Below are 27,499 nucleotides of genomic sequence, written 5' to 3' on the forward strand. Positions count from 1 at the left end.
AGAATCCCTGTCACTTGACCCACTAGCACTACAGTGGTTCGATTCATACTTGACAAATCGAAAACAAGCAGTCCTATGGGACAGCCATCTATCTTCTCAACTCCCGGTTACCCACAAGGGTCCATCTTAGGTCCCCTACTTTTCTCTATATTTATAAACAACCTACCCACTTCCCTCCCTAAATCCACCTGTATACAATATGCTGATGATTCCACTCTCATTTGCTCTGCTCCATCCCCTGCTGAACTCCACCTCTACCCAATTGGTTTTCACAGCAGCAGAAAATGGTTTCAACATATCTGCCTCCTCCTTAATCCCAAAACCAAACTTCTACTCTTCACCCCAACCTTAAATCCATCCCATTCACCTTTTCCATTGTGTCCAGCAATGGCACTATCATCAAACCTGACTATTCCACAAAACTGCTAGGTGTCACCATAGACAATCAGCTTAACTTTGACTATCACATTGATTTAACTATCAAGACAGTAAATAAAAAGATAGGAGCCCTTTACAGACTTAAGCCCTTTCTTACCGCCACATCCCAGTATCACTTGCCCAAACTCACCTCATCTCCACACTACTGTATGCCGCCTCCTTTATTAACATTTCTAAAGCTAACCTTCAGAAACTTAATTTAGCCTACCATAGCATTGCCAGATTTGCAACCGCTCTCCATTCAGACTCATCACTGTCTCAACTTAAAGAAACTCAACTGGCTAGAACTTCCAAATCTTATACTCCTGCAGCAATTAGTCCTCACTTTTAAAATTCTACATTACCCCTCCAACATACCCATACTTAACAATCTTATCACACCTTATACAAATCTCACTTCACTTCAGCCAACAAGCTCCTAGTAGCTACTATAAAATCCCACAATAAAGCAGGAGACTCCTTATTTGCAAACACTATCGGATCACAATGGAACAAACTTCCCACTGGACTGACCTCCCTAGCCTCATGTTACCTTTTTCAAAAACAGATTAGAAAACATTTACAAAATCACTGGCTATGCCCTTGCACAACCTGACTAATAACTTATACACTACTTGCTCTCTCAACTAACTTGGTATACTTAATTCTATCTTGCATTTACCCAAAGTTTATTTCTCTCCCGTTCTAGTCTGCCTGTTAAAATGTAAACTCTCTTGTATGATAATTGAGCTTTTCCTCCTCAACCCTCTGTAGAAAATATACTTGTATAAAGCCACTCAAGCCCAGCAATACTGTACAATCTATTTGACCTTACTTTTCTTTTGTTAGTACTTTGCTTGTGTTACTGTTTGATTGATTGTTATTGTTATTTTTTTTACTATTTTTACTAATTGTATCTTTTTAAACTGTAAAAGTATAGTATTATAGTGGAGCTTTTCTCCTCGGGCCTCTGCTGAAAATGGACATGTATCCAGCCAGACTAGCCCGGTTAACAAATGTAAAATAAATAAAAAATAAATAAAAAATCTTTAGAAAAGGGTAGGGGCAAATTACACAGAAAAATGGAAAGTGTGGGAACAATAATGCAAAGCAGAAATGAGGTTTAAAATGAGACAGGATTTGAATGAGCTATTTAATGTTTGGCAATTACCGGATAGATTATAAGCGATGTATAATGTTTGCAACTAAAATTATGTCACTATGGTTTGTTTTCATTTATATAAATGTATGATTACTTATGTCATATGTGCTAATTTAATAAAGATGTTTCTTGTTAAAAACTATTTTTTTTTTCATCATACTGAAAATTATTTGGAGTTGCAGTTATTGATAGTATGATTTTGATAAGATGGCCAGGTGATAATATGAAAGTTCCTTTACTAAGTCTGCTATACATACCTTACTTAAATTCATGCACTACAAGAAGTGATGTTTATATCTACCAGCTCAACTATATAAACTCATGTTACAGAAAATGCATGAAGTACATTAAGGAATTATCAAATGGGTAAAAATGGTAATTCATATTTTGTTTTGGCCAGGTATGTCCAAATATTTTGGACAGATGATACAGAACTGTCAGATCTGTAATATGTATCACAAAAGCAAAAGCAAAGATTTAATGATTCCTCATGTGATCCCAAATAATCAGAGCAGTAAATCTACTTCAGATTTGTTCTGGTTTAAAAATAATATTGACTTCAGTTGTAAATGCCCTGAGATTATCAAACTCAAATGCAATTTGTCTCAGACTGTCAGAGTACTGATGAACTAAGTTCTTCTCAACACTGTGTCCCTGACATGCATTGTAGTCTGCAGTTTGTGAGTCAAGAGCTCACAGTTTTATCACAACAGTGGGAGCTACAACAAATATCATCAACAATATGACAGGGTTATCAAAACGATAAAGAACATTATTGTGAAATGTATTGTCATCCCAGAGTGTTCACCTTCTCAGTTGCTAAAAATAAAAAACGTGGACAGTAGTATAATAAACCAGGAAAAATCTTAATCAGTTAAGCACTTTTATTTCCAATCAATTACAAGAAACTTCATCAGAATGTTAAAAATCCCAACAGTACAAACTTTTAAAACTTTCTATTCAATCATTTGACAATGAATAACCAACCGGGAGTACAAAACAATTTACATAACCACAGTAACCTCCCATCTCTAAATTACATAAAAACTTCTAATAAACACTAAAAACACATAATAAAATAAAACTTCCTCATCATATTATGAACACAATGAATGTACCTTTCAATCTAGCAACTTTAAGTTCAAAATAATGTTAATAGATAATGTACCATTCAAACTGGGAATTTGCATGGCATTCATATTAACCTGCCAAAAATAATTCCCAGAACTCAGCTGCACCTCCTCTGGGGTTTTCTGTGGTATTTTCAATGCCAAAAACCAAAAATTTATATTTCTTATATTCACTAACATGTTTTGTAAGCATTATTGCTACTACATCTGTTAATGTGGTAAACATGTTCATATATTCTTTCTTTAAAAGATCTGGTTCTCTTACCAATGTAGAAGTCATCACAATTTTGGCACAGTGCCACATATACTAGCCCTTTTGATCTACAGTTACAGTTGAATGTTGTCTACATTTTTATATCCCAAATCTTAATGGAGGTGCACTCCAATATATACCTACAGTGACTGCAACAGCCACATTTATAAGCCCTACTTCTATCATAAATTTGTCCTGTGTTCTTCCAGCCTATCCTTTCCACCCTATTTTTGATACATACACTTCTTCTAGCCACAAATCTTGGGAATCCTTCTTATTCTTTATTCATTCCAAAATGATCAGAAATGACCCAATTTTTGGAAATACATCTTTGTATTTCCCCAGAAACAATACTGAAAGTAGTTGTAAAGGCTAAAGCCATCTCTGATGATGTATCCAATTTTTTATTATTCACACAACTACGTTGCATAACTGTAGCTCTTCTGTAACTCGCTGTAGTGCAGTCTCAGAGTTGGTATATTTAATTATCAGGGGGTGTGAGGGTGAACATGAAAGAACACTTTTTCTTTTCCCTTTTTCTTTTATTTGATGTTCGAAGTTTCAAAACTTCGATCATATGGTTGTCGACTATATGCTATTCATAGTTCTGAAATTTCAGTCATCTGAAGTAGTGAAGTAGACCCGTATATATATATATATATATATATATATATATATATATATATATATATATATATATATATATACACACACACACACACACACACACACACACACACACACACACACACACACACACGCATACATATACGTGTGTGTGTGTGTGTGTGTGTGTGTAAAATTTATTCATATGTGTATTTTTTAAAAAGTCCACTTATCCATGTGGACCTTTTTCTGATTTGGCCTGGGAGTACATGCTCAAGAACAACAATAACAGCATAATGAAACAGTACAGATGAAATACCCAAAAAGAAAATATGTTTCCATAAAATATTTGTGGAAACTGAATTGTATGTCCACACATTATAAAACTGGTATGAATACCGATGAATTAAAAAATTTGGAAAGCATAAGTTTACAATACTGAGAAAGCAGACTATGTGAAAACAATGTTCACTGTTTTACATATGTATGAGTGCTGTTGTTAGAATGTGTTACTTAGAAGGAAAAGTAGAAGAAGCACAAGAGTTTATGGGAAGAACTATCTTAGAAGCACTTGCACTTTACAGTTTTCAAAAAATGTTTTTTTTTAATTTCTTTCAAAAATGAATGTTGCACTCATTAGTTTTCAGGTGGGTAGGGAGTGATTCCCAATGTGTGGGATCTAAGACAGAAAAACTATGATTGCTGTAGGCAAGTTTTTATGGGTATTAAAGGATAAACATTTGATGGGAGAGAGCTAAGTTGCATTGGAAATTCCAAATTGAAACTCTGCCAGGGTAAACAAAAAAGGAATGTATTAACGTTAAACCGAATTTTACCTCAATGATCAATTCTTACAACTGTAAGGCCATCATCTACAGTCCTAAAATGGGAGCAAAAGTCATATCTGTGAGCAAAACTGGCAAATATTGAGTGGTATAAAGTAACTGCAGTAGACTCCTCTTATCCAGCCTCTCTTTAACTAGCCTCCTCTTTAACTGGCCATTAAATTTCTGCCATAGCCCTAGCAAAGTCAACAGAGAAGAACAAACGTCTACCTCCTGTGTGCTAAATAATGACAGACATTTGAATTTTTAACTTCATATTTATTAGAAAAATGCATACTAACACAAATCCTGTTATTCTAGCTGATTTATAACCTAGAAATACTATTCTGTATGCTTTCTCTGATTAACCAGCCATTCAAACCCCCCAACCAAAAAAAAAAGATTACACAAATCAACCCACAAACAAACCATTCTAGATTGGATACTAATTAACAACTCTCCTATAAAGGAATCTGACAATATCAGTGACCATCTCCTGACCTTTATCTGTAAACAAATATAACATTACCAAGCCTACCTACCATACACAACAAAACATATTTTAACCTAGCATCCTTTCAAAGTGAACTCAATGAGTATAACTGGTCAACTCTAAAATACCTCCCAATAGATGAAGCAGTAACCCATTTTAACAATACCTTTCTACTTACACCATCATGCCCCACCCTGCTTAATTAGATTAAGCTCCGGCCATGGCTCTCAAAACTACTAAACAAAATATGGCTAGAAATAAATTATGGACTAAATGGAGATCCACAAAACCCTACTGACCACAGAACTTCAAGCACCTGAGAAACTCAACTAACAAACTTATCTATCTGGATAAAGAACTATCACTTTAAATATCAACCAAAACCAAAACCCCAAACAGTTTTGGTCATGTATGAACAAACTACTCCATCCAGGGAATACCAAAACCCCCCCGCTAGCCTAGCTCAAAGCCAACCCAACATAATAGCCAACACTTTCAATGACTTTCTCCAAACAGTCACCAAATGGAATATCCCTCCAAAACCACTACCCCAAACAGCACATACTAAAGTTCCATACCCACAACCTTTATAAAATTATTATCTAAACTCAAACCTTGCATGACAAACTACCAGCTGAATATCTTCAACTAGCTGCAAATTATCCAATCTCCATCTTAATAAATAGAACAATAACTGAATCCAAAATCCCTCCTGTTGGAAAATCTCCACATCATTCCCTTCAAAGGAGGTAACTCTAACGAACTCTCAAACTTTGCCTATTCCCTACTATCCCTCTATCCAAAATAATGGAACGCTGCATACACCATCAACTCTTACAACATCTCTTGAGTAACAACTTCTTGTAGACTCACAACATGGTTTAGGCCCTACCACAGTACATCTACTGCCCTTCTCTTCACTGACACAATAAACAAACATCGTAACAACAACCTGTTCTCCTCTGCACTTTTCTTAGACCAAAGCATTTGATATGGTTAACCATCAACTTCTCCTCCACACTTTAGAATCCCTGTCACTTGACCCACTAGCACTACAGTGGTTGATTCATACTTGACAAATCGAAAAGCAGTCCTATGGGACAGCCATCTATCTTCTCAACTCGTTACATAGGCCCACAAGGGTCCATCTTAGGTCCCCTACTTTTTCTTTTTAAACAACCTACCCACTTCCCTCCCTAAATCCACCTGTATACAATATGCTGATGATTCCACTCTCATTTGCTCTGCTCCATCCCCTGCTGAACTACTCCTCTACCCAATTGGTTTTCACAGCAGCAGAAATGGTTTCAACATATCTGCCTCCTCCTTAATCCCAAACCAAACTTCTACTCTTCACCCCAACCCTAAATCCATCCCATTCACCTTTTCCATTGTGTCCAGCAATGGCACTATCATCAAACCTGACTATTCCAAAAACTGCTAGGTGTCACCATAGACAATCAGCTTAACTTTGACTATCACATTGATTTAACTATCAAGACAGTAAATAAAAGATAGGAGCCCTTTACAGACTTAAGCCCTTTCTTACCGCCACATCCCGTATCACTTGCCCAAACTCACCTCATCTCCACACTACTGTATGCCTCCGCCTCCTTTATTAACATTTCTAAAGCTAACCTTCAGAAACTTAATTCATATATATATATATAGATATATATATATATATATAGATATATAGTCACACACACACACACACACACACACACACACACACACACACATACATATACGTGTGTGTGTGTGTGTGTGTGTGTGTGCGCGCATGCGCGTGCGCGTGTGTGTGTGTAAAATTTATTCATATGTGTATTTTTTAAAAAGTCCACTTATCTATGTGGACCTTTTTCTGATTTGGCCTGGGGGTACATGCTCAAGAACAACAATAACAGCATAATGAAACAGTACAGATGAAATACCCAAAAACAAAATATGTTTCCATAAAATATTTGTGGAAACTGAATTGTATGTCCACACATTATAAAACTGGTATGAATACCAATGAATTAAAAAATTTGGAAAGCATAAGTTTACAATACTGAGAAAGCAGACTATGTGAAAACAATGTTCACTGTTTTACATATGTATGAGTGCTGTTGTTAGAATGTGTTACTTAGAAGAAAAAGTAGAAGAAGCACAAGAGTTTATGGGAAGAACTATCTTAGAAGCACTTGCACTTTACAGTTTTCAAAAAATGTTTTTTTTTAATTTCTTTCAAAAATGAATGTTGCACTCATTAGTTTTCAGGTGGGTAGGGAGTGATTCCCAATGTGTGGGATCTAAGACAGAAAAACTATGATTGCTGTAGGCAAGTTTTTTTATGGGTATTAAAGGATAAACATTTGATGGGAGAGAGCTAAGTTGCATTGGAAATTCCAAATTGAAACTCTGCCAGGGTAAACAAAAAAGGAATGTATTAACGTTAAACCGAATTTTACCTCAATGATCAATTCTTACAACTGTAAGGCTATCATCTACAGTCCTAAAATGGGAGCAAAAGTCATATCTGTGAGCAAAACTGGCAAATATTGAGTGGTATAAAGTAACTGCAGTAGACTCCCTCTTATCCAGCCTCTCTTTAACTAGCCTCCTCTTTAACTGGCCATTAAATTTCTGCCATAGCCCTAGCAAAAGTCAACAGAGAAGAACAAACGTCTACCTCCTGTGTGCTAAATAATGACAGACATTTGAATTTTTAACTTCATATTTATTAGAAAAATGCATACTAACACAAATCCTGTTATTCTAGCTGATTTATAACCTAGAAATACTATTCTGTATGCTTTCTCTGATTAACCAGCCATTCATTTATCCAGTCTAGGGCCCGGTCTCAGCGAGACCGGATAAGAGGAAGTCTACTGCATGCAAGAAGTCTCAGCACTTCTCTGCAGTACTTCATCAGCGTTCCTTAGCTACTTCAGGAAAACTACTACCCTCACAAAACTAGAATAGTGAAAGGTAACCCTATAGCTTGGCTTTCTCAAGAATGGAAGAAAGCCATTTCAGCTTGGAAAATGGCCTGGACTAGATACAATATCATTGCGCCAACAGCTGATCATGTCCATAACTTTTTACTTAAAAAGGAATGTAAATGAGAAAAGCATCCTACTTATAAAGTCATGTAGAAGCACTACTTGATAATCCAAGAGGGGTCTGGAAGGAGAAGAACAGTCCCTGAGGATATTAAGTACCCAGTTCTCCTCCCCCACCCTTGCTAGTCACTTAATTACTGATCCAAAATGGATTGCAAAGGCATGGGCAGAACAATCAATTGCTCTTCTCATTTCAACACCTTTAACAGATATGTAGCTCCTCAGATGGGATCTAGTATCTCTTCTCACACCATTTTGGGGGATTGAAACTGATTTCCAATGTAAAATGGTTACCATATCTCAAACTGACAACCATCTCAAGAAAGTTACCTCATGTGGCAGGGTTAGGTCTGATGGCTTTCACCCAAAATTTATTAGCGCCCCTGGTACTTTCTTATCCCTACCACTAAAGCAAATCATTAACACCTCTCCCTCACTCCCTCATTCCCCTGTGGTACATCTCCTGTCTTTTTGAAAATTGCCAGTGTCATCCTTATCTTCAGTCATACCTCTAAGTCTAACCCTGATTCCTTTTGACCTATTGCTCTGCTGTCTCCCCTTGCCAAAGCTTTACACAGGGTACAGCCCCAGAGCCTCACGAAAATGTTGGTGCTTATGGCCTTCTAACTAGTCACTGGGATGGACTCAGGCAACAGCATGGCAATACTAAAATAGTGGGACCTAAACCAGAAACCACATTAGAGGTATACTTATTAAACGAACTCACGCAAACAAATAAACTCACATAAAAATGAAACCATAAAAATTACTTTCACACGTACTGGTTTAAGTTTTATGTGAGTTTGTTTACTCAAGTTTATTTAATACATTTACCTGTATGGTGATTTTTGGTTTACTTCTCTCTGTTGAATACATCTATTAGATGAATCACAATTTATCCAAGATAATCCTATTTATTTTTTAAATTTATGGCACTAATATGGTTCTTTTCTCTTTGAATGATGTTCTCTACCATGCACTGAATGCAAGGAATCGAATATATGTAACTGTCATTTACTTCTTACTGCATCTGACCTTGTAGACCATGCCCCGTTCATCAAAGAATGCTTTTTATGGCCTAAAATCCACCAGTTTAAACCGGTTCTTTGATTATGTATATGGTAGAGTCTTTACATTTTTTTCTCTCATACCCACAATTCTCTCTGTCATTCATATTGCTCTCAAAGCTCTGTCACCAGTCTGTTGCTACTTCTTATTTTCATTAATACGCTCCTCATTTATTAAAAAATATGCAATAACAAATGTTACGCACTGTTACTGGGGACTACCTGAGACTACCTTAACTCCACCCTGGATCACTTGTAATAGGCCTGCAAAAGCAGGTGACTCAAAGTCAGTCTTTAGTCATTCAAAAATTCTTTAGCTAGGCAATCATATCCAGAACGTAATGGCTCTGATGATGGGCCTCCAAAAACTGGGAGTCTGGCTAGACACAGCACTTACTTTTGCCATTACATATCCATAATATTAAAAATTAAATTCTATCAGTGTTCTATAAGTGCGACAGCATTATCAGTCTACCTATCAAACATGACAGGACTACCACTGACAAGAGAATACATTGGCCAAGCCTTGAATCTCCTTTCCCATCACTGATTCCACATCTGACTGAAATCAGTAAAAACTAAAAACAATGCAGAAATTCATCCGTCATTTCATTGCTTAAGCTGGCAGGGGGCTCCATCAGTGCTGTGCAATCCATCAGGCCATCTGGCCTCTGAATGCCCAAAGATTCTTCTCATTATCAATGTTCTGTGTAACATTATTTGTATGGATCAGTGCAAGGCCTTACATTGAGTCGCATTTTATTTTATTTAATTATTTAACATTTGTTTATCAAGATAGTCCGACCGGGTTAATTGCCCATTTGCAGGGGAGGCCCAGGGACCAGTACAAGGCCTTACATTGAGCCACATTTTATTTTATTTAATTATTTAACATTTGTTTACTGGGATAGTCTGATTAGGTTAATTGTCCATTTGCAGGGGAGGCCCTGGGAAGAAAAGCTCCACAGACTTAATCAGTAAAGTACATACAGAAAAACTACAAAGGTACATGACATCTGCCAATGAATATTCCGTGTCTCTCAGATCTTTTGAATCTCTTGAAATATTATTTAGCATTTCACTTTATTCACCTGTCTTTGCTGACAGAACTTTCTCCTTCCTGGGCCCATCTATCCATACTTCCCTCCCAAGCACCCTTCATCTGCTCCCTATTCTTGTTCCCTTCACCAATCAGCATAAAGTGTATGTACAGCAGGTATTAGAACGTAAATTCAGTGCATCTTTTAACTATTTTGTCTGCAGAACATCTTTCTCTGTAGCATATCTTTCATAAAGAATATAATACACTGTAGTATAGGGGTATGCTAATTGTGTTCCATGCCATCTGGTTATGCACTTCTCTGCGATGAAACTTGAAAAAGAACACTTGACATATGCATAACATACTTTGTAATACACCATTCAATGCCATCTGGTTATGCACTTCTCTGCGATGAAACTTGAAAAAGAGCACTGACATATGCATAACATACTTTGTAATAAACCATTAAAAGCTGTCATGATCAGGTCTTGTACCAAAGCATACATAGCAGCCTCCAGAGGTCAGCACTGGTAGTTATTTGATAGCTTTAAAAGCTATAATACACTTCATGGTGCCACAGAAGTAACAAAACTGTGGTATAGTGAGGTGTCTAATAACTTTTAAAGTTGTTGGCTGACTCTGTGTAAGTGCCAAGAGTGTTACTTCTTTTAAGACTGCACAGCACTTTGCACCCTGACACTTTTTTGTTTTCTGTAAACGGCAGTACACTGGGCCAGATAAAGCTGCACATTCTAGGAACAGTTATGTATTCTCAACATGCATGTCATACTTTCTAGGTGAATTTCTTGGCATTCATGTGTAGAACACATAGCAACTTGGTTATGCTTAGAGAACCAATTGTAATTATGTTATGTGTAGTTATGCCAGTTTCTTCACATATTACTGATTTTTGTACACTGCTGATGTCTGACATTAATGTATCTTATTTTGTTGTTTATTTATACTTACTATATTATATTATATTGCTGCTATACTGAACTTTCATTCTTTGTAACTATTGATGGCTGAATAGATGCCCCAGTGGTCCAGTTCACCTACATGCTAAATAAATAAATATATAAAGTATATGGTCACTGCCTGTTATCCAAGAATATCCACTCTCACCTGTTCATAGCCATCCCTCCTACCTCCTAAATTAATGTTATCTGCTCACTGTTTACTGTCATCAGCTCTTACATCCTGAACACCAAATAACTTGCTAACCAGTGCTATGCTCCTGCACTTTCTAAATTAATGTTTACTGTCCGGGGTTTCTCCCTCTTACATGCTGTGTTTACATTGGTGCTGCGGTAGTGTTCTCGCCTCACAGTAAGACGCTGTCCGGTTCGATTCTCAGCTAGAGCGTCTTCTGCGTGGAGACATGCGTGAATGGGCGTACTTTGTTGAAGGTTGTGCGTCAGGGCTGGTAACTCGGCATGTAAAAATCAACTACCAATCATTAGCGTACCGGAGTTCCGCTGTGGCGACCCCTAACCGGGAAAAGCCGAAAGACACAAACAAACATGCTGTGTTTACATTGCTTCCCATGCTAATTATCTGTGTTTATATTAATATCTTACTGGACTGGCATGAAATAGATAATCCATCTTCACAAGTTTTATTTGCTTCACATTGGTTGTTTATTTAAACTGTTTTATGAGTGTAAGTGTGTCTACTCTGAAGATTTTTACACATTTTGCTGAATGTTTGGTTTCATTCTTTGCCTTTAAATCATATGTGAATGTTTTCATTTCATACATATAAGAAAAATAATCTTGTCTGTGCTGTAGGTATAAAGGTCAGTGTATTCTGCTCAGAAATTATACTTTTAATCATCAAATGACATAAAAGCTTCCTACATGTATAATAAACACAAATGGTCGTCATGAAGTAGAGAGCTGACAAAAAACACTTTTACTACCTGTGTATAAGCGTCTTCTGGTTTAATGCATTAATTAGTTAATTATCAATTTTTTGCCACTACTCCCCTTCCCTTGGCTCTAAGCGGTAGGTCAGACTCTCAGATGTCAGGACAATAAAGCCTTGACACTGGTCAGACCATCTTCCAATCTAGAAATGGAGAAGGAAACTTCAGCAAGGTTTTCTCTGCAAACTGGAACAGGATCCCACAAGAAATCAGACTAATTTACTGATCTAAAAACATTTCAAAGTGAACTACTTAAATACGTAAAAACATTTACAAAAGCTTGTGTCTTAAAGATAATGGCTAGACCTTCTACTCTCTTCCCTCTACCACCAAGCTTTTTACACATAGTGGGAAATTCCCCTTCTAGTCTCTCAGTCTGTGGTTTTCTTCTTAGTTCATTACCATCTGCCTGTATCTGTTGCAGTCTTTGCTTCTTTCTAGAGGTCACGCTATCTTTCTGCCTGACACAATCTGATTCTTTACTTTTCTCGTTTAATCTACTACATCTCAGTTAAATCTGTGCTCTACCAAGATCCACACTAAGTGAAACCACAAATTTTTCTTTCTTGATAAAATAACATGTGATATCTGTACAACCATTATCTTGAATCTCCTTTGGCATTCCACTTGTTGAAATATGAACAGTTATAATTGTATGTTAATACTGGTTACCCTTTAACCGAAATCTTTGCATGTTACTTTGTATTCATTGTTGTAAATGAACAATGTAACAAATATCTAACTCTGTGGTGTATTATGTACTGAAGACCGTGAAATGAACCATGTAACATGTATCTAATTTTGTGTAGTATGTGCCCAGGTTATGTTAGAAAAGGGTCCAAGAAGTAGTCCACCTACCCAGTCAACAAACACACTCAATCAATCACTCAGTCAATCTATCAATAACACAAGACCCCTGCACCCTTCTACAACTTATATATGGGTCTACTTCAACCCAACAAAATTATGTTTCAGCGAAATGTAATTAGATCTATTTCACGAAAGTGCATTTTTGCCGAAATGCTCTTTCGCGAAAAGGCACCTAAGCGAACAGCAACAGAGGCTGTTGCTTACATTGCAGCACAGTGGGGATAAGAGAATGCTCCCCTTTCCCCACTGTAGTGTGATCTCAGAGTGAAAATATAAATGTAGCATTGGCGTGGGGGCTCAAGGGGGCTTGCCCCTCTCCATAAATATGGTTAATGTTGTGGTTTTTTTTTAATTTTTTTTTTTTTTTTTTTTTTTAATTTGTTTTTCGTGAAAGTGCATTTCGGCAAAAGTGCACTTTCACGAAAAACAGCTTTGCCTTTTTACGTTTTGTTGAAATGTAATTTCGATGGGTCAAAGCAGACCCACATATATACATACATATATATATATATATATATATATATATATATATATATATATATATACAGAGAAAGAGAGGTATAAATATAAATACAAATATAGATACATACTTAGATACAGGATATGTACGAGGGTAGTGTGACAGAGGTGAGGTCTGCGGTGGGAGTGACAGATGCATTTAAGGTGGAGGTGGGGTTACATCAAGGATCTTCTCTGAGCCCTTTCTTATTTGTAATGGTGATGGACAGGTTGACAGATGAGATCAGACAGGAGTCCCCGTGGACTATGATGTTTACAGATGACATTGTGATCTGTAGTGAGAGTAGGGAACTGGTGGAGGAGACCCTGGAGAGATGGAGATATGCTCTAGAGAGAAGAGGAATGAAGGTCAGCAGGACTAAGACAGAATATATGTGTGTGAATGAGAGGGAGGATAGAGGAATGGTGAGGATGCAAGGAGTAGAGGTGGCGAAGGTGGATGAGTTTAAATACTTGGGGTCAATAGTTCAGAGTAACGGTGAGTGTGGAAGAGAGGTGAAGAAGAGAGTACAGGCAGGATGGAGTGGGTGGAGAAGAGTGTCAGGAGTGATTTGTGACAGACGAGTACCTGTAAGAGTGAAAGGGAAGATCTACAAGAGGGTAGTGAGACCAGCTATGTTAGATGGGTTGGAGACAGTGGCATTGACAAAAAGGCAGGAGTTTGAGCTGGATGTGGCAGAATTAAAGATGTTAAGATTTGCACTGAGTGTGATGAGAGTGGACAGGATTAGGAATAAGTATATTAGAGGGTCAGCCCAGGTTGGAAGGTTTGGAGACAAAGCCAGAGAGGCACGATTACGTTAGTTTGGACATGTGCTGAGGAGGGATGCTGAGTATATTGGGAAAAAGATGCTAAGGATGAAGCTACCAGGTAACAGGAAACGAGGAAGGCCTAAGATAAGGTTTATGGATGTGGTGAGAGAGGACATGCAGGTGGTTGGTGTGACAGAGCAAGATGCAGAGGACAGGAAGAAATGGAAACAGGTGATCTGCTGTGGCAACCCCTAACGGGAACAGCCGAAAGAAGATGATGATGATGACTTAGATATAGCTGTAGCGATATAGATATTGATATAGATATAGAAATAGATATAGATATAGATATAGATATATCAACCCCCAAGGTCACACAACCAAGGAGAAAAGAAAAATCACACAAAAAGAATGAAACACTGCTGGGACAGTAAGGGAAATAGCATCAGCAATGATTTCTTATTGGAAAAATCCATTGATGACTTGCAACCTCATCCATTTCACACTAGACCACCTATGGGGAATTACCAGGCAACAAGTCAGTTATTTGTTCTGTTCTAATGTTTTAAATTGCAGACCCATAGATGATTGGGATAAATGTTTTCATTTTCAGCATTTCTAAAAACAATGACAGCACAACAATATTTAACAGACTCCCTACTTGACCCCACTAATAAAAGAGGTTGCCCTTTTAAGATCATTTCATTGCAAGTGAGGCAGTTATGAAATGCAGCAACTAACATGCTAAGTGTGTTCTTAAAACACACAAAAACACACCTTACACTGGAAAACTAACAAATAAAGAAATTAAAAAGAGCTATATTTATAAATGAGATAAAACCCATCATAAACAGTGAGCTAATTGCAAGTTATTATTCCTTGTAAGAGCACATTTGACAACAAACTCGTTTGCAAGAGAATGGCTGAATATATTTTGCACATGGGTTATGTTCAAATGATAATAACATTTTTCTGCCTGAAGATATTTAGCAGCTACTGTAAGTTGCTTTACCTTGGTAGAATACACTTGTTCAGTGGTGTACCTCTCAACCTCTCAGAGTAAGAAATCTGGACAAAGCCAGAAATAATGGGGGTACAAAGGCCCAAATATAGGGACAGATTTTAAACACTGATCCTATAAACTTGAAAAGTTTCTAGAATGACAGGTTTTGCATTATTATATATTTTCTAAAGGATATGTAGACTGAAACTCAAATGTCTGTCATAATTTTGTACTTTTTAGTGACTTCAATCCACAATTCCTCAATGATTTCCCAGAAAACCATCAATTTTATCAGGAAGAGACCAAAAATATGAAGCATAAATCTGGACATTCTGCAAAAATCTGGATAGCTGACAGGTATGTTCAGTGGATGTTTCTTGACCCATCTTTTGTGCTAAAGATGAACTCTGTAACAGTGTAGTTGTTCAAACTCCACACATTCTGCACGTTGAAAGTTTGTCACTTTTTTCAGCATGCAGCACCCTTGTAGTTACAATATGTAGAGGGTACACTAGGTTCAGTTCTATGCCATGAGGTATATGACAATGTTTGCCTCCCCCCATATAAAATAGTGTTTTGACATAATCTTGTTTTTTTCATGGAGTACTGTTTGATGTTATTTACTGGATTCTGTATGAACTTCAATCTATTATATGAAGAATCCTCAGAAATATGTCAAAAATCATTCAAACAGAAAAGCCACAGAACAAAATAATTGTTTAACCAGGAAAAGAAACCACTGCCATGAATATCTAATGTCAACACTTTTTTATGTTTAGCTGTCTTATTGTCAGACCATTAGAGTCATTGGACTTACTTGAGTTCTGGATAAACATTTTCGAGGTACCAGTGGAAGGATTTGCAGTTCAGCTGCTTTCGGAGCTCCACACGATCCTGCAGGCTAAAACAAACATTAATCAGTTGTGATGGTCACTCTGAGATCTTGCATTGTCATCTTGTACTGCTATCATGAAACTGTTTTGTAAGAGGAAAAAATTGGCTTAGAAATAAAAATGTTACCTCATTTGTGGATTTGTGTGTATATGTTAAACATTCTGTATGAAATGACAAAAAAATATATAAAATGTTGGGGCTGTGGTTGGCAGTCAAGATATTCTCACCATGGTTTTATCCTATTGTTCATTTTACTCTGGCTCATAAAATGAATATTTAAAATATATTTCCTCTGTATCTCCTCCATACACAACTTACTGAAATTCAACTCCCTAACTACTAACACAGAACTATTTCCACAAGTACAGAAATCATCAAATCACCACAAATTAAAACAAATGTTTTCGGAGGGCATTCACCCCCACTTTTTTCCTCATTCCAAAATCACCTCAGCTTAGAGCAATGCCTCTTTCTTTCTTTCTCTCTCTGAGCTACTGTAGAGTATCAGCAATGTACTAACATATGATTTTACAAACATCACAACAACATGTAATGAGTGGTCAGAAATGAGAACACAGCACTGGACATCCATACATAAGCTAATAAAACCCTACCAAACCGATTTTGAGTGCCTGAAGAAAAGCATGAGAATATACTTGTCATACCAAGTTGGTGATTTTCAATAATAATTTCAAGAAATTATATAAGTTTAATGAAAAAAATCATGTTATGAATGCCAAAAATATAAATTTAGTTGTGTTACTAGTGAACTATGAATTGGCATTTTGGTGAGAGTCCTCTTCTGCCCAGCTTAGTAAATAAAAGGAATCTATAAAACTTGTAACATCCATGGTCATAATAGGAAAAATATTTCTCATATACCGACAATAATGCTTATTTTTTTATATATTTACATTTAAACAGTGAAACAATTCTGGCTCCCATTGTCTTTCATTTCACTTTGTTGCAGAATGCTTTCCCAAATAACATTGTTCCATTTCATTTGTATCCCTGATGTGGGACCTGTTGTGGTTTCTCAGTCAGACAGAAACCCCTTACTCTTCATTTGTCATTTTAAATAGTCATCAGAAAGGTCAGCGTGTCACATGTTCATAAGACCAATCAATAAATACAATGCCTCCTTCAGTATGCCCCTGGCCAGCTATATGCAACAAATGGAGCATCCTCAGACACTCCTCACCAAAGGAATACATGGTGTAGAAAGCAAGTCCTATGCAGATCCATCTCAAAGTCTTGTCCTTATATTCAGTCTCCTACAGGCTGCAGTGAGGTGACCTATGCCTGACCTACAAAGCATCCTCCAATCCAGCCCTAATGGACCTGCTGCAAATCTATAAAACAGGTAGCATGAGAAACACCTGATCCAAGGACCTAAACCTTGCTTGCAACATAAACAGGACATGCTGGAAGGAAAGATATGTATCTCAGAGGGTCCCCTTCTCTGAAATAGGCTCCCCATCCATGTGAAGTAGAATTCATTCCTGTACTTATTCAAGTGAAACTTGAATCAGTGGATAGGAAATCATAAATCTACCACTGGTTTGGCATCGATGACGTTATTAGAGAAAGGAAGCTTGTAAATGCTTGGCCACCCATGCCCAAGTATATATAGCCCCACAAAACCCTTGGGAACCAATACCTATCAAATTTTATTCAGAAGACAGGCTAAGCTTAAAAAGGCCCCTTGTGTTGACATTCTACTATGATATTATGATCTCAATTTTTATAACTGTAATATTAGCAATTATTTTTTACTTCTTTAGTGTGTCAATGCTACCTGTATAGTATTGGATTGAGAGATGTGACCTTTGGAGAAAGGGCAGGTAAACAGTTGTGAGACTGGTAACCATTTCATCAGTATCACACTTTAATAAATTTGCAAATGGTATGAGCTTGGATGTGAGGATATTTAGTAAGGCAGTGGGCAGCTTTCTTCTTATATCATGTGACTCTGATGTTTAAAGCTTTCCATTCACAAATTCATAACCCGTATCCAAGGTAACAAAAATTGTATCAGGAAGTTTAAGCACATTTCACAGTAAGATATTCATGCTTTCAGTTCTGTTCAGTTCAGCTGGGTTTGTTGTGACCTAAAGAAAGACAAATCAATGAATCATCTTCACAGAAAGAAATATCTGATGATTCAGTAGTCTAACTGCAGGGGTTCAGGTTGACTATTTGCTTATTTTCTAGTACTTTGTGTGTTGTTCACTCAAGTTGTTGTTGTTTACTCACTATAGATTGTAGCAATTTATAAAAGGACACCTTGTAATGCTTAATTTTCTCCAAGATCATTGGTAGCAGAGAAGATGGGATCACCCTTTTAATCTTTTCAGAATGACTGTTTATCTTCAAGTTTGAATTCCCCTGGTATGAGAACACTTACACTAATGGGTATATGTGCCTTTCATGAGTATAAGGAGAAAAACTCCCTGCAAATTGATAATGTTTTTAGACTTGTACATTTGTATGGATTTGCACTTATGCTATGGAATACATACATAGAACAATTATGTTTACATCTACATTGAGGCTCTAAGAGTCACACTTTCACCTTTTGTATAAATTTAAAGGAATCTTTGATGCAGGAGTCAATTTGCTGGGCTACCAAATTAATCTAAACATATACTGGTATGACTTCAGTCTTAGCCTCTTTACTTGGGCCTTTAGGGAAGGTTGAGAACATCTTTATGTAGTCTTGGGAGCCTGAAAAGATAGGACATAGAAGCCTTTTCTACAGTTAGAAAAACTCCTGTGCTTCATGGATTCAGTCTTTCACAAAGACATCTATTGGCATAAATGCTGGTAGCATTCTTCTTCTTTTCCCAGTTAGGGGTTGCCACAGTGGATTACCTGTCTGCTCATGACTGGCAGTGGAGTTTTACAGTGTCGAGTTGCCAGCCTGGCACCCAACCTACCTCAGAAGGCACACACATGCACGCACTCACACCTAGGGCCAATTTAGAGTGTCCAATCTACCTACAGTATGTCTTTGGGATGTGGGAGGAAACCGGAGCACCTGGGGTGCTTTGCTACTACACCTCCACAGAGGGATATTTTTATCTATCTATAAAATTTCTATAGCTATCTCTGTCTGTCTCTCACACACACACAAAACTAAACCCAACATATAATCAAACATTCATAACACTGAATATTTTTTTTTCTGCCAGCAGAAGTGATAGAAACTAATTTGATTGCTTCTAACGGAGTTAAGTTTGTACAAGATCATGAGCAGTGGGGATTGGGAATTTGTCCTTTGCCCTCTATAGAGTATTCTCAGAGTTGGTATATATAATTAGTGGGAGGGGGTGTTGGGGTACATGCGCATCTACTTTATGTAAGGGCCATATGGTTGATCAATTTTTTTGCTTGGTATAGGCAAGTAACTATAAAATGATCGAGGCTGAATGCAAAAATATTCATGGGATGTTATCCATGTTGTAATTGTTAACATTGTAATAAAGTATGTAGAACAAAATATTTTACATCTATTAATACTTCTAAGACTTTTGAAATTAGGTGTTTTATCGTCTGCACAAAGGAATGGGTGATATACATGGCTGTTTGCTTCTGTAGTGCATTCTATGCAGGTTAAACAAGCAGACCATGGAAAAACAGAATTTCATTACACAAGTGATATTAAATGTAAAACAGAAAAAAAACACATTGTATAAACATTTATTAAAACATAATGCAGTTGTTTTTACATTTATTGGCGTTATTGGAATTGATAAGTTGATTACAAAGTGTTTGCCATAAAGTGATTGGCACAACTTTGCAACCAGGAAAGAATATTACTAGACTGTGACTTTAAATGCTCTTTATACCCCAGGCTTAAATTAACATATTTGATAACTAGTTTATGCAATAGGATTAATATTGTATATAATGTATGTTTTTATAAGGGGGATTTGCATATTTGCTGTTTTTATGCATACATATTGCATATAGGGCGTACAGTTTTATTCAGTGGAATGTTGTGTTGCCTTTTTGATTCTGACCACATGATGGCAGCAAGGGTAAGTGAATCATTGCTTACTTCTCCTTGGCTTGCAGAAGAAAAGCTTTTGCTTTTGTTTTGTAAAGGGCACTTTTTAGTTTTGTCCTTCTCTTGAATAAGTTGCTGGGAAGTTAACCCCCTTTTACATGCACTGCAGGGATGCTTTAGGCTTACTTGGTTCCATCATACCAGAATAAGGAAATATGTTAACACAACCGACTTTATATAGTTTGGTGAGTTGTATGTATTGACTGGATTCCTTTGTTATAGGAATGCTCTTTTATCTTACATGGGGATTTCCACACACTGGTTAGTTAATTTTATCTTTTCCCTGTATACTTTTTGTACTTAGAGTATACAATATATCTGTTGAATATGTAGCTGCTTTGTACTATTGTTTTTGGCCATGCGACAGCAGCAAATGTAATAAAAGTACTCTTTATTTTCGTTAGGCATGCAGACAAAAACTTTTGACTTTGGTTTTGCAATAAACACAGCTTCTTCAGTTAGGTTGTCCCTTTGAATACATTGTTAGAAATTATATGTCCTTCTTTAATATTTAGTGCTGGAATTTTTTGGGCTCTTCTACTTTGAAAGAATAGTGATACATATGACTTCTTAAAGTATGGTGAGTTTTGTTATGACCTTAGCCACTGTGTTTCAATGTATTTAACTTTAAAACATGAGAGTGCACTTTCTATGAAATATAATTTTGATTCTTTTTATTGTTTTACATTTTTCTTTATATTACTTGAGTTTTTTTGCTTTTTACATTTTTTATTAAACATGTATAGGAAGTTTTTGCATACTGGGTCAGTGATCATGTGATACAAGTATTAGCCTATAAAAGCAGCTGATTTTGGTTTGTTAGATCACACTGATAAAGCTTGATTAAATGAAACTGGTATTTGTGGATTTTAGAAGCCATTGGTTTAATAAAACCTGCTTTTTGGGGGCATTATTTTGAGTGCTGGATTTGTTTGTTTCTACACACACACACACACATATATATATATATATATATATATATATATATATATATATATCCACTTCACATGACTGAAAGCTCAAAATGCTGAAATTAATTTGACTGAATCCACAATCCCAGATGTTCAAAATACTGAAAACTCATTTGACTGAATTTTAGAATACTGAAAGCTTACAATGCTGAATCGCAAAATACAAAATGTTAAGCCATAGACATGACGTGTGTTTCCCTTCACCTATGAATTGCTTAACATAACAAAAAATGCACAGATCCGTGAATACCAAACATTTCATTATAAATAACATTAACATTCACAAAACCCAGGCTCACAATACCACATAAACCGTGCAAAACACCAACAATTTGTCTCAGCAAATAAAACTATAAAAGAAAACAATGCACATTTCCAACACCAATGACTAACTCTTTCCAAAATTAAAAACGACTTAGTTACCTTATTAGCAGACACCTGATGATATAAAACCAAACTAGGTGGGTGGCTATCCTCCCCATGCCCCACTCCCCAAACTACAGATACTAATTCCAGGATCACACTACAGTGGGGAAAAGGGCATATACCCTTTACTTATCTTAACGTACTGTACACACTGCCATTTTGTATTTTGCAATTCAGCATTATAAGCTTTCAGTATTCTGAAATTCAGTCAAATGAAAATGAATTTCAATACTTTGAGCTTTCAGTTATGTGAAGTGGGCCCATATAAATATATATATATATATATATATATATATATATATATATATATATATATATATCACACACACACACACATACAAATACACACACACACACACACACACACACACACACACACACACACACACACACACACACACACACACACACATGTTATCTGTATACGTAACTATATATTTATATATATATATATATATATATATATATATATATATATATATATATTTTTTTTTTTTCCCCCTTGAAGTCATCATAAGAGCCATACATTCAGATACTTTGCACCAGAATTCCATCATTATTTCAAGACTAGAATAATTGTATCTGTGATATTCCCTGTTTATACCAGACCCATGAACAACAGATGCCACACACGTTTGTCAATATGAGGGTTACCTATTCCCTACAAAGTCGGCAGTAGATATTCTCATCAGCTTGCTGTAGGAGAGCAGCACAACCTTTACAAACTTGGAATAATAGACTCTGATGAATGTTCTGCTTATTCTTGATATATGCAACAAGCTGGCATTAGGAAAAAAAGATATTGGCTTTGAGAAGTCACACTGTATTCTCACTCAATTGTATTATATATTACTGCATCCCTTCTATTTCAAGAGTAGAAAAGTATATTTTACATCTGCTCATTTTATTATCTGACAAGACTTGTTAGAGAACCTGTATGTATTAGTTCTGAGGTATGTTTGTAGCTTTCTGACTATATTAGATATTCTGTCTTATAACTGAGAAGCGCTTTGTTCAGTCCTTGTTTCCTTACAAGACATACTTAGAACAGTTTCTACAGGGGACTATAAAATACCACCACAAACATCCTTCCATTCTTCCTTGGATTATTGGCAATGACTCCAGACACAGGAATTTCCGAGTCATAGACAGAGCATTCACTTTCCCAGGGTTCAGGGTTGCATACAGTCTTGTAGTACACTATTGTTCTCTTGGAAGCAATCCACATTGTTTTGCAAAATCTGTTTAACATGCATTCTCAAAGTTCTCCTATTACTTCAATAGTATGTGATGTAGGAACAGTCACATTCATTATTCTTCTGTGTCTCTTTTTTTCTCCTGGACAAAAATTCTCATTTTTGCAACTTTATGTTATCATAATACTTCTTTTGTGTGATTTGTTTAGCACAAACGTTATTACTGAAATCAAGATGAAATAAGTCCAGGGTAGATCCCAGTTTACCACCTATGAGCACATGCACAGGTGAAAGTCCAGTACCTAAATCCATTGTAATTAAGTAACTCATCAGATGTCTAGCTACTCATTTTAAACTCCCAATCAGACATTTTTAATATATTCTTTGAATGCTTGTAGTGCTTGTTCTGCTAATCTGATTTAATGCAGGATAATAAAGGGCAGGAGTGATATTAAATCAAGTAATGAAGTAAGAGGTACTTCATCAAAATTTGTAATAGTAACTTGTTAGGAGAGTGAAACTTCAAAGTGTTAAAAAGGTTAAGCTTCCCTTGTTATGGTCTATTCTAGCAGTGGCTAGGAAAATAATAACTAGAAATTGGATTTCAGATACACCTCCTTCGTTCAATGAATTTAAAAATGTTATGAATATAGTGTGCCATATGGAAATAAACACAATTAGGACTAGAACAAATAGAAAAACATCTTATTTTATTGTATGGGATAATTTACAAAATTTGTTAAAAAAATTTTAATTTCAATAGCATGGTATTTTAGTTTAATTAATTGATCTGATTGTAGTGGATGTCTTTGTAAATACTTTAGTTGTTTTGTTGAATATTATAATAATACCTACTTTTAATTACTTGTATAAAATTGTTATGATATTTCTCTTATATGTTAAAACAATAAACCTGTTTTGAAAAAAAAAAGGAGAGTGAAACTGAAAATAGTAACATTTGTATTTCTAGTAAACCAATAAGAACCCATCCTTGTGGTTTATACACCTGGTACTACTTTAATGATTCAGGTCCCTTCTTCTGTTCAGTGCACATACTGTATATCTAGAACCATCAGTGTGACAGCACATTATCCTTTCACTAAAATGAGAGATGCTTATGTGGCCAAATACCTATTCTGTGATAGTTTTTATCTTGATAAAAAACTTACAGATAGATTGTCACAAAAAATCAGGAAGTGTATTCATGTGAGCAAGAGTAAAGTTAGCAATATTGCTTTGTATAAGCATAGTTTTAAAGTGTGCCCACTAGAATAAAAATTGATTTCTTTGTTATTTACAGTGTATGTGATGGTGTCAGAAAATGGGATATTAATAATACACTTGAACCTGAAAAGCTACATTGACAATCTTTTATTGCAGCTCGTAAAACACCTGGACTAAATAATAATGTAAATACTATTCATTAATTAATATAATATAAATACCAAGTTCTATTTAAAAACTTTACCTGTTAAACATATTTTATCACATTGTATTTATTTTATTCTAACTTTATTTTAACCAACCCAAAAACTAAACCGAGGACAGTCCAGTGCCAACCTACACAAAGTGTAGTAACCAGGAACTGACTAAAGGCACTTGTGATGGACCTTTACTTACCCCCATTTGTAAAACTATAGCTACAAACTATTCTACGGTTTCTATACCAGGAAACCAGGAAATGAGGTCACGCTTAAGCCCTAGAGATCATGGAGGAAGTCAGGAAGTGAATGCAATCCAAGATGACAGTGGACATGCTGTTTTTCCAGTTGGTGCAAATAGATCAAGTTGTGAGGAGATTCCTAATATTTTTCTTTCCAATTCGAGTGAAATTCATGGAATAAACATGGAAATGGAGATATCTCCAAAAGACCAACAGATTGGAAGACAAGGTGACTGTTACATTCACTCTAATAATTTGAGTGGTGTTAATTTGAACAGTGACTCTAATTTAGGGGACTGGCTCAATAAAAAGCATTCCTTTTCTGAACTGGAGCCATCTGTGAAAAATAATGTTGATACCTATGATACTAGTATTCAAAAACTGCATGACTATATGTTAAAATGCAGAGTTTTAAACTTAGATAATGCTTACTTGCAAGAATGTATTAAAAGGGGTATTGTGCCTAAGAGGCTGAGAGTTTATAAATACCCAAATAATGTTAAAGAAGGATTTGAATTTCACAAACAGCTTATTAGAATGTTTGACACTTGTGGTATTGATATCATGAGAGCTATTATTTGACAACATGAGAAGGATATTGAACTGTTATTTAGACAGACTGAAGAAGTGAATAAAAGCATCATGAATGAGTTGTTATATACTGTGGAAGATGGTAAGCATAAATATGCTAACATAAGGGCTAAGATAGAAGAAAAATATTTATTTTTGCTTAACAGAAAATTCAAGAAATTAGAAAGAGATATGACAGAATATGCAGAAAAACACTGCTATGCTAAGCCTAAACAGAGTTTTTATTTCCATGACGATAGACAGGATACTTCTGAAAATGTAAGTAACAATAATAATAACTATAGTGCCGAGGGTGGATTGAGAGATGTTAATGGGGGAGAAAATAATTTTGGGTATAATTCTGAAGTAGACGAGTGACCCTTTAGAGTTTCCCCCACTCAGAAGATCAGAGAGACTCAGGAATCGGAAGCTCCAATATTAGGGTTACAAAGAAAGGAATGCATTGAAGAAGGGGGCACTGAGCCACTGAGTGGGGGCAATAGAAGGAGTGTGCAAGTTTTTGTAAGAGACAAATAGAAGTACAATTATGGTAACTACAACATTTTTAATTATAGTGGGGAAAATATAACTCAAGTCTACTTTGATTTATTTTCTAAGGGTCTTAAGTTTATACCCAGTAAGAATGTAACATTAGCAAACTGTTAATAGATTTAAAATTATTTGGGAGGAAAAATAATTTTGAATTACTGTTTGCTAATAATGTTAATAGGATGGAACAAGGGTGTGATATAAGAAAGAAAAGCATTTTCAACCTGCCATTACATCCACGACTCAGGAATTTTGAAAAGTTGGTAGAAAAAGAGGTAAGGAATGGAATACAACACAAAATAATTTGTTCCAATCTCCCTTTGGAAGAGAAAGAATTGCTTCAAGAATTAACAGGTAATAGGTACCTGAGGGTGATGAAACTGGACAAAGGGGGAGGAACAGTACTTATGGATGCCATGATGTATGTAGCAAAAATGATGGAAAATCTGAATGATGAGAACAAATATTCTAGGTTTTCTAAAAATAAAATCAATGTTGCTTATAAGAAAATAGACTTTGTGTTAAAAGAGTTGTTAGAAGAGGGGATGGTTGACATAGACACTTATGAATATTTAACAATAGAAAAGCGTATAGTACTATCTATTTTTGGCATACCTAAGACCCACAAGAACATAGATGATCCACCTTTAAGGCCAATTGTGGCTGTTAATGGATCTAAGACCTTCCCCCAGCTGAGTTCTTAGATTTTAAATTGAAGAAACTTTGGAAGGAACAGAAAGATATATTAACGGATTTGTGGGATTTTCTTAAAAGCATTAAGTCAGAGATATATACTGAAAAAATTACTTTTGTGACTATTGATATAATAAACCTTTTTACAGTAATACCTCACAACACAGGTCTGGAGTAGTTAGTAGAAGCCCTGTTAAATAAGGGAGGGCTTACAGCCACGGGATTCAGGATATGTCTTGACCTGATGGAATTAGTGTTAAAAATAATTGCATTTTACTTTGAAGGAGAATTTTATAGACAAGAAAGTGGGGTAGCTATGGGGCCTCTTGTGCAACAACATATGCTAATAATATATTAAATATGTGGGAACAACAATTTATTTACATCTCTAAGTATGTTGAATGCTGGAAATTATATAAAAGGTATCTGGATGACATATGCATTTTTTGATAGATACAGAACACAAGTTAAGGGAAATTACTGCATGTATTAGTAGTGCCACTAACTTTTTAAGATTTACCCATGAAATAACATATAAAAGTATGAATTATTTGTCACTATACACAAAAGTAATGTGACAAAAAGTTTTAAATCCACAGTCTATAGAAGAGAACATTCTTCAACTCTTATTTATACTTTACTAGTGCCCATCCATATAAACAAAAAATAAGTACAGTAAAAGGCCAGTATGTGAGAGTTTGTAGAATGACCTCAGATGAACAAGATTTTATTAAAGAATGTGAAACCCTGAAAGAAATGTTCTTAAATAGAAAATATCCACTGGATATGTTAGACAAGGTTATTAAAGAAGTAAAAGCTGGTAGGAATGACAGGTTTGCTCTCCTTTTAGGAAAACAGATGAATTTGAATAATGTGAGCAATAGTGAAGGTAAGGAAGGTAGCAATGTTAATGAGAATGAATTTAAGGGAGCATTTGTTACTAATTTCAATGGAGAGTCTGGGATTATAAAAATATTATAACCACAGAATGAAACAGATTTGCTAAACTTTCAGACTTGGAAGGCATTTTTAAGGTTCTGCTTAAATTTGTATTTAGAAAATGGTGTGGTATCAAAGACATTCTTGAACAAAGGAAGACCACAATAGATATGGAAAACTGAAAAAAGGTGGGGACCTATAAGTGTGGAGCTTGCGCCCAATGTCCCTATATTAAAAATAAGGAGTTTATTTATATTAAATGTAGGGATACTCACATTAGTGGCAAGAAATATAGTAATTGTAATAGTGTTGGAGTAATATATATTGCCCTATGTGATGAATGTGAGGCATTT

General features: G+C 35.7%; 1 protein-coding gene across 1 annotated transcript in view; it reads right to left on the reverse strand.

Moving 5' to 3' along the window:
• Nucleotides 1–27,499, reverse strand: part of GALNT16 (polypeptide N-acetylgalactosaminyltransferase 16) — a 1,415,037-nt gene that overhangs the window by 151,152 nt on the left and 1,236,386 nt on the right. Inside the window, exon 12 of the mRNA XM_044074007.1 lies at nucleotides 15,991–16,074. Coding sequence (XP_043929942.1) covers nucleotides 15,991–16,074 — 84 coding nt within the window. The remainder of the gene's footprint in view (nucleotides 1–15,990; nucleotides 16,075–27,499) is intronic.

This window comes from Protopterus annectens, chromosome 6.part0 (genome assembly GCF_019279795.1).
Source record: "Protopterus annectens isolate FY-2018-M chromosome 6.part0, PAN1.0, whole genome shotgun sequence".
Classification (NCBI taxonomy): Eukaryota; Metazoa; Chordata; order Ceratodontiformes; family Protopteridae; genus Protopterus; species Protopterus annectens.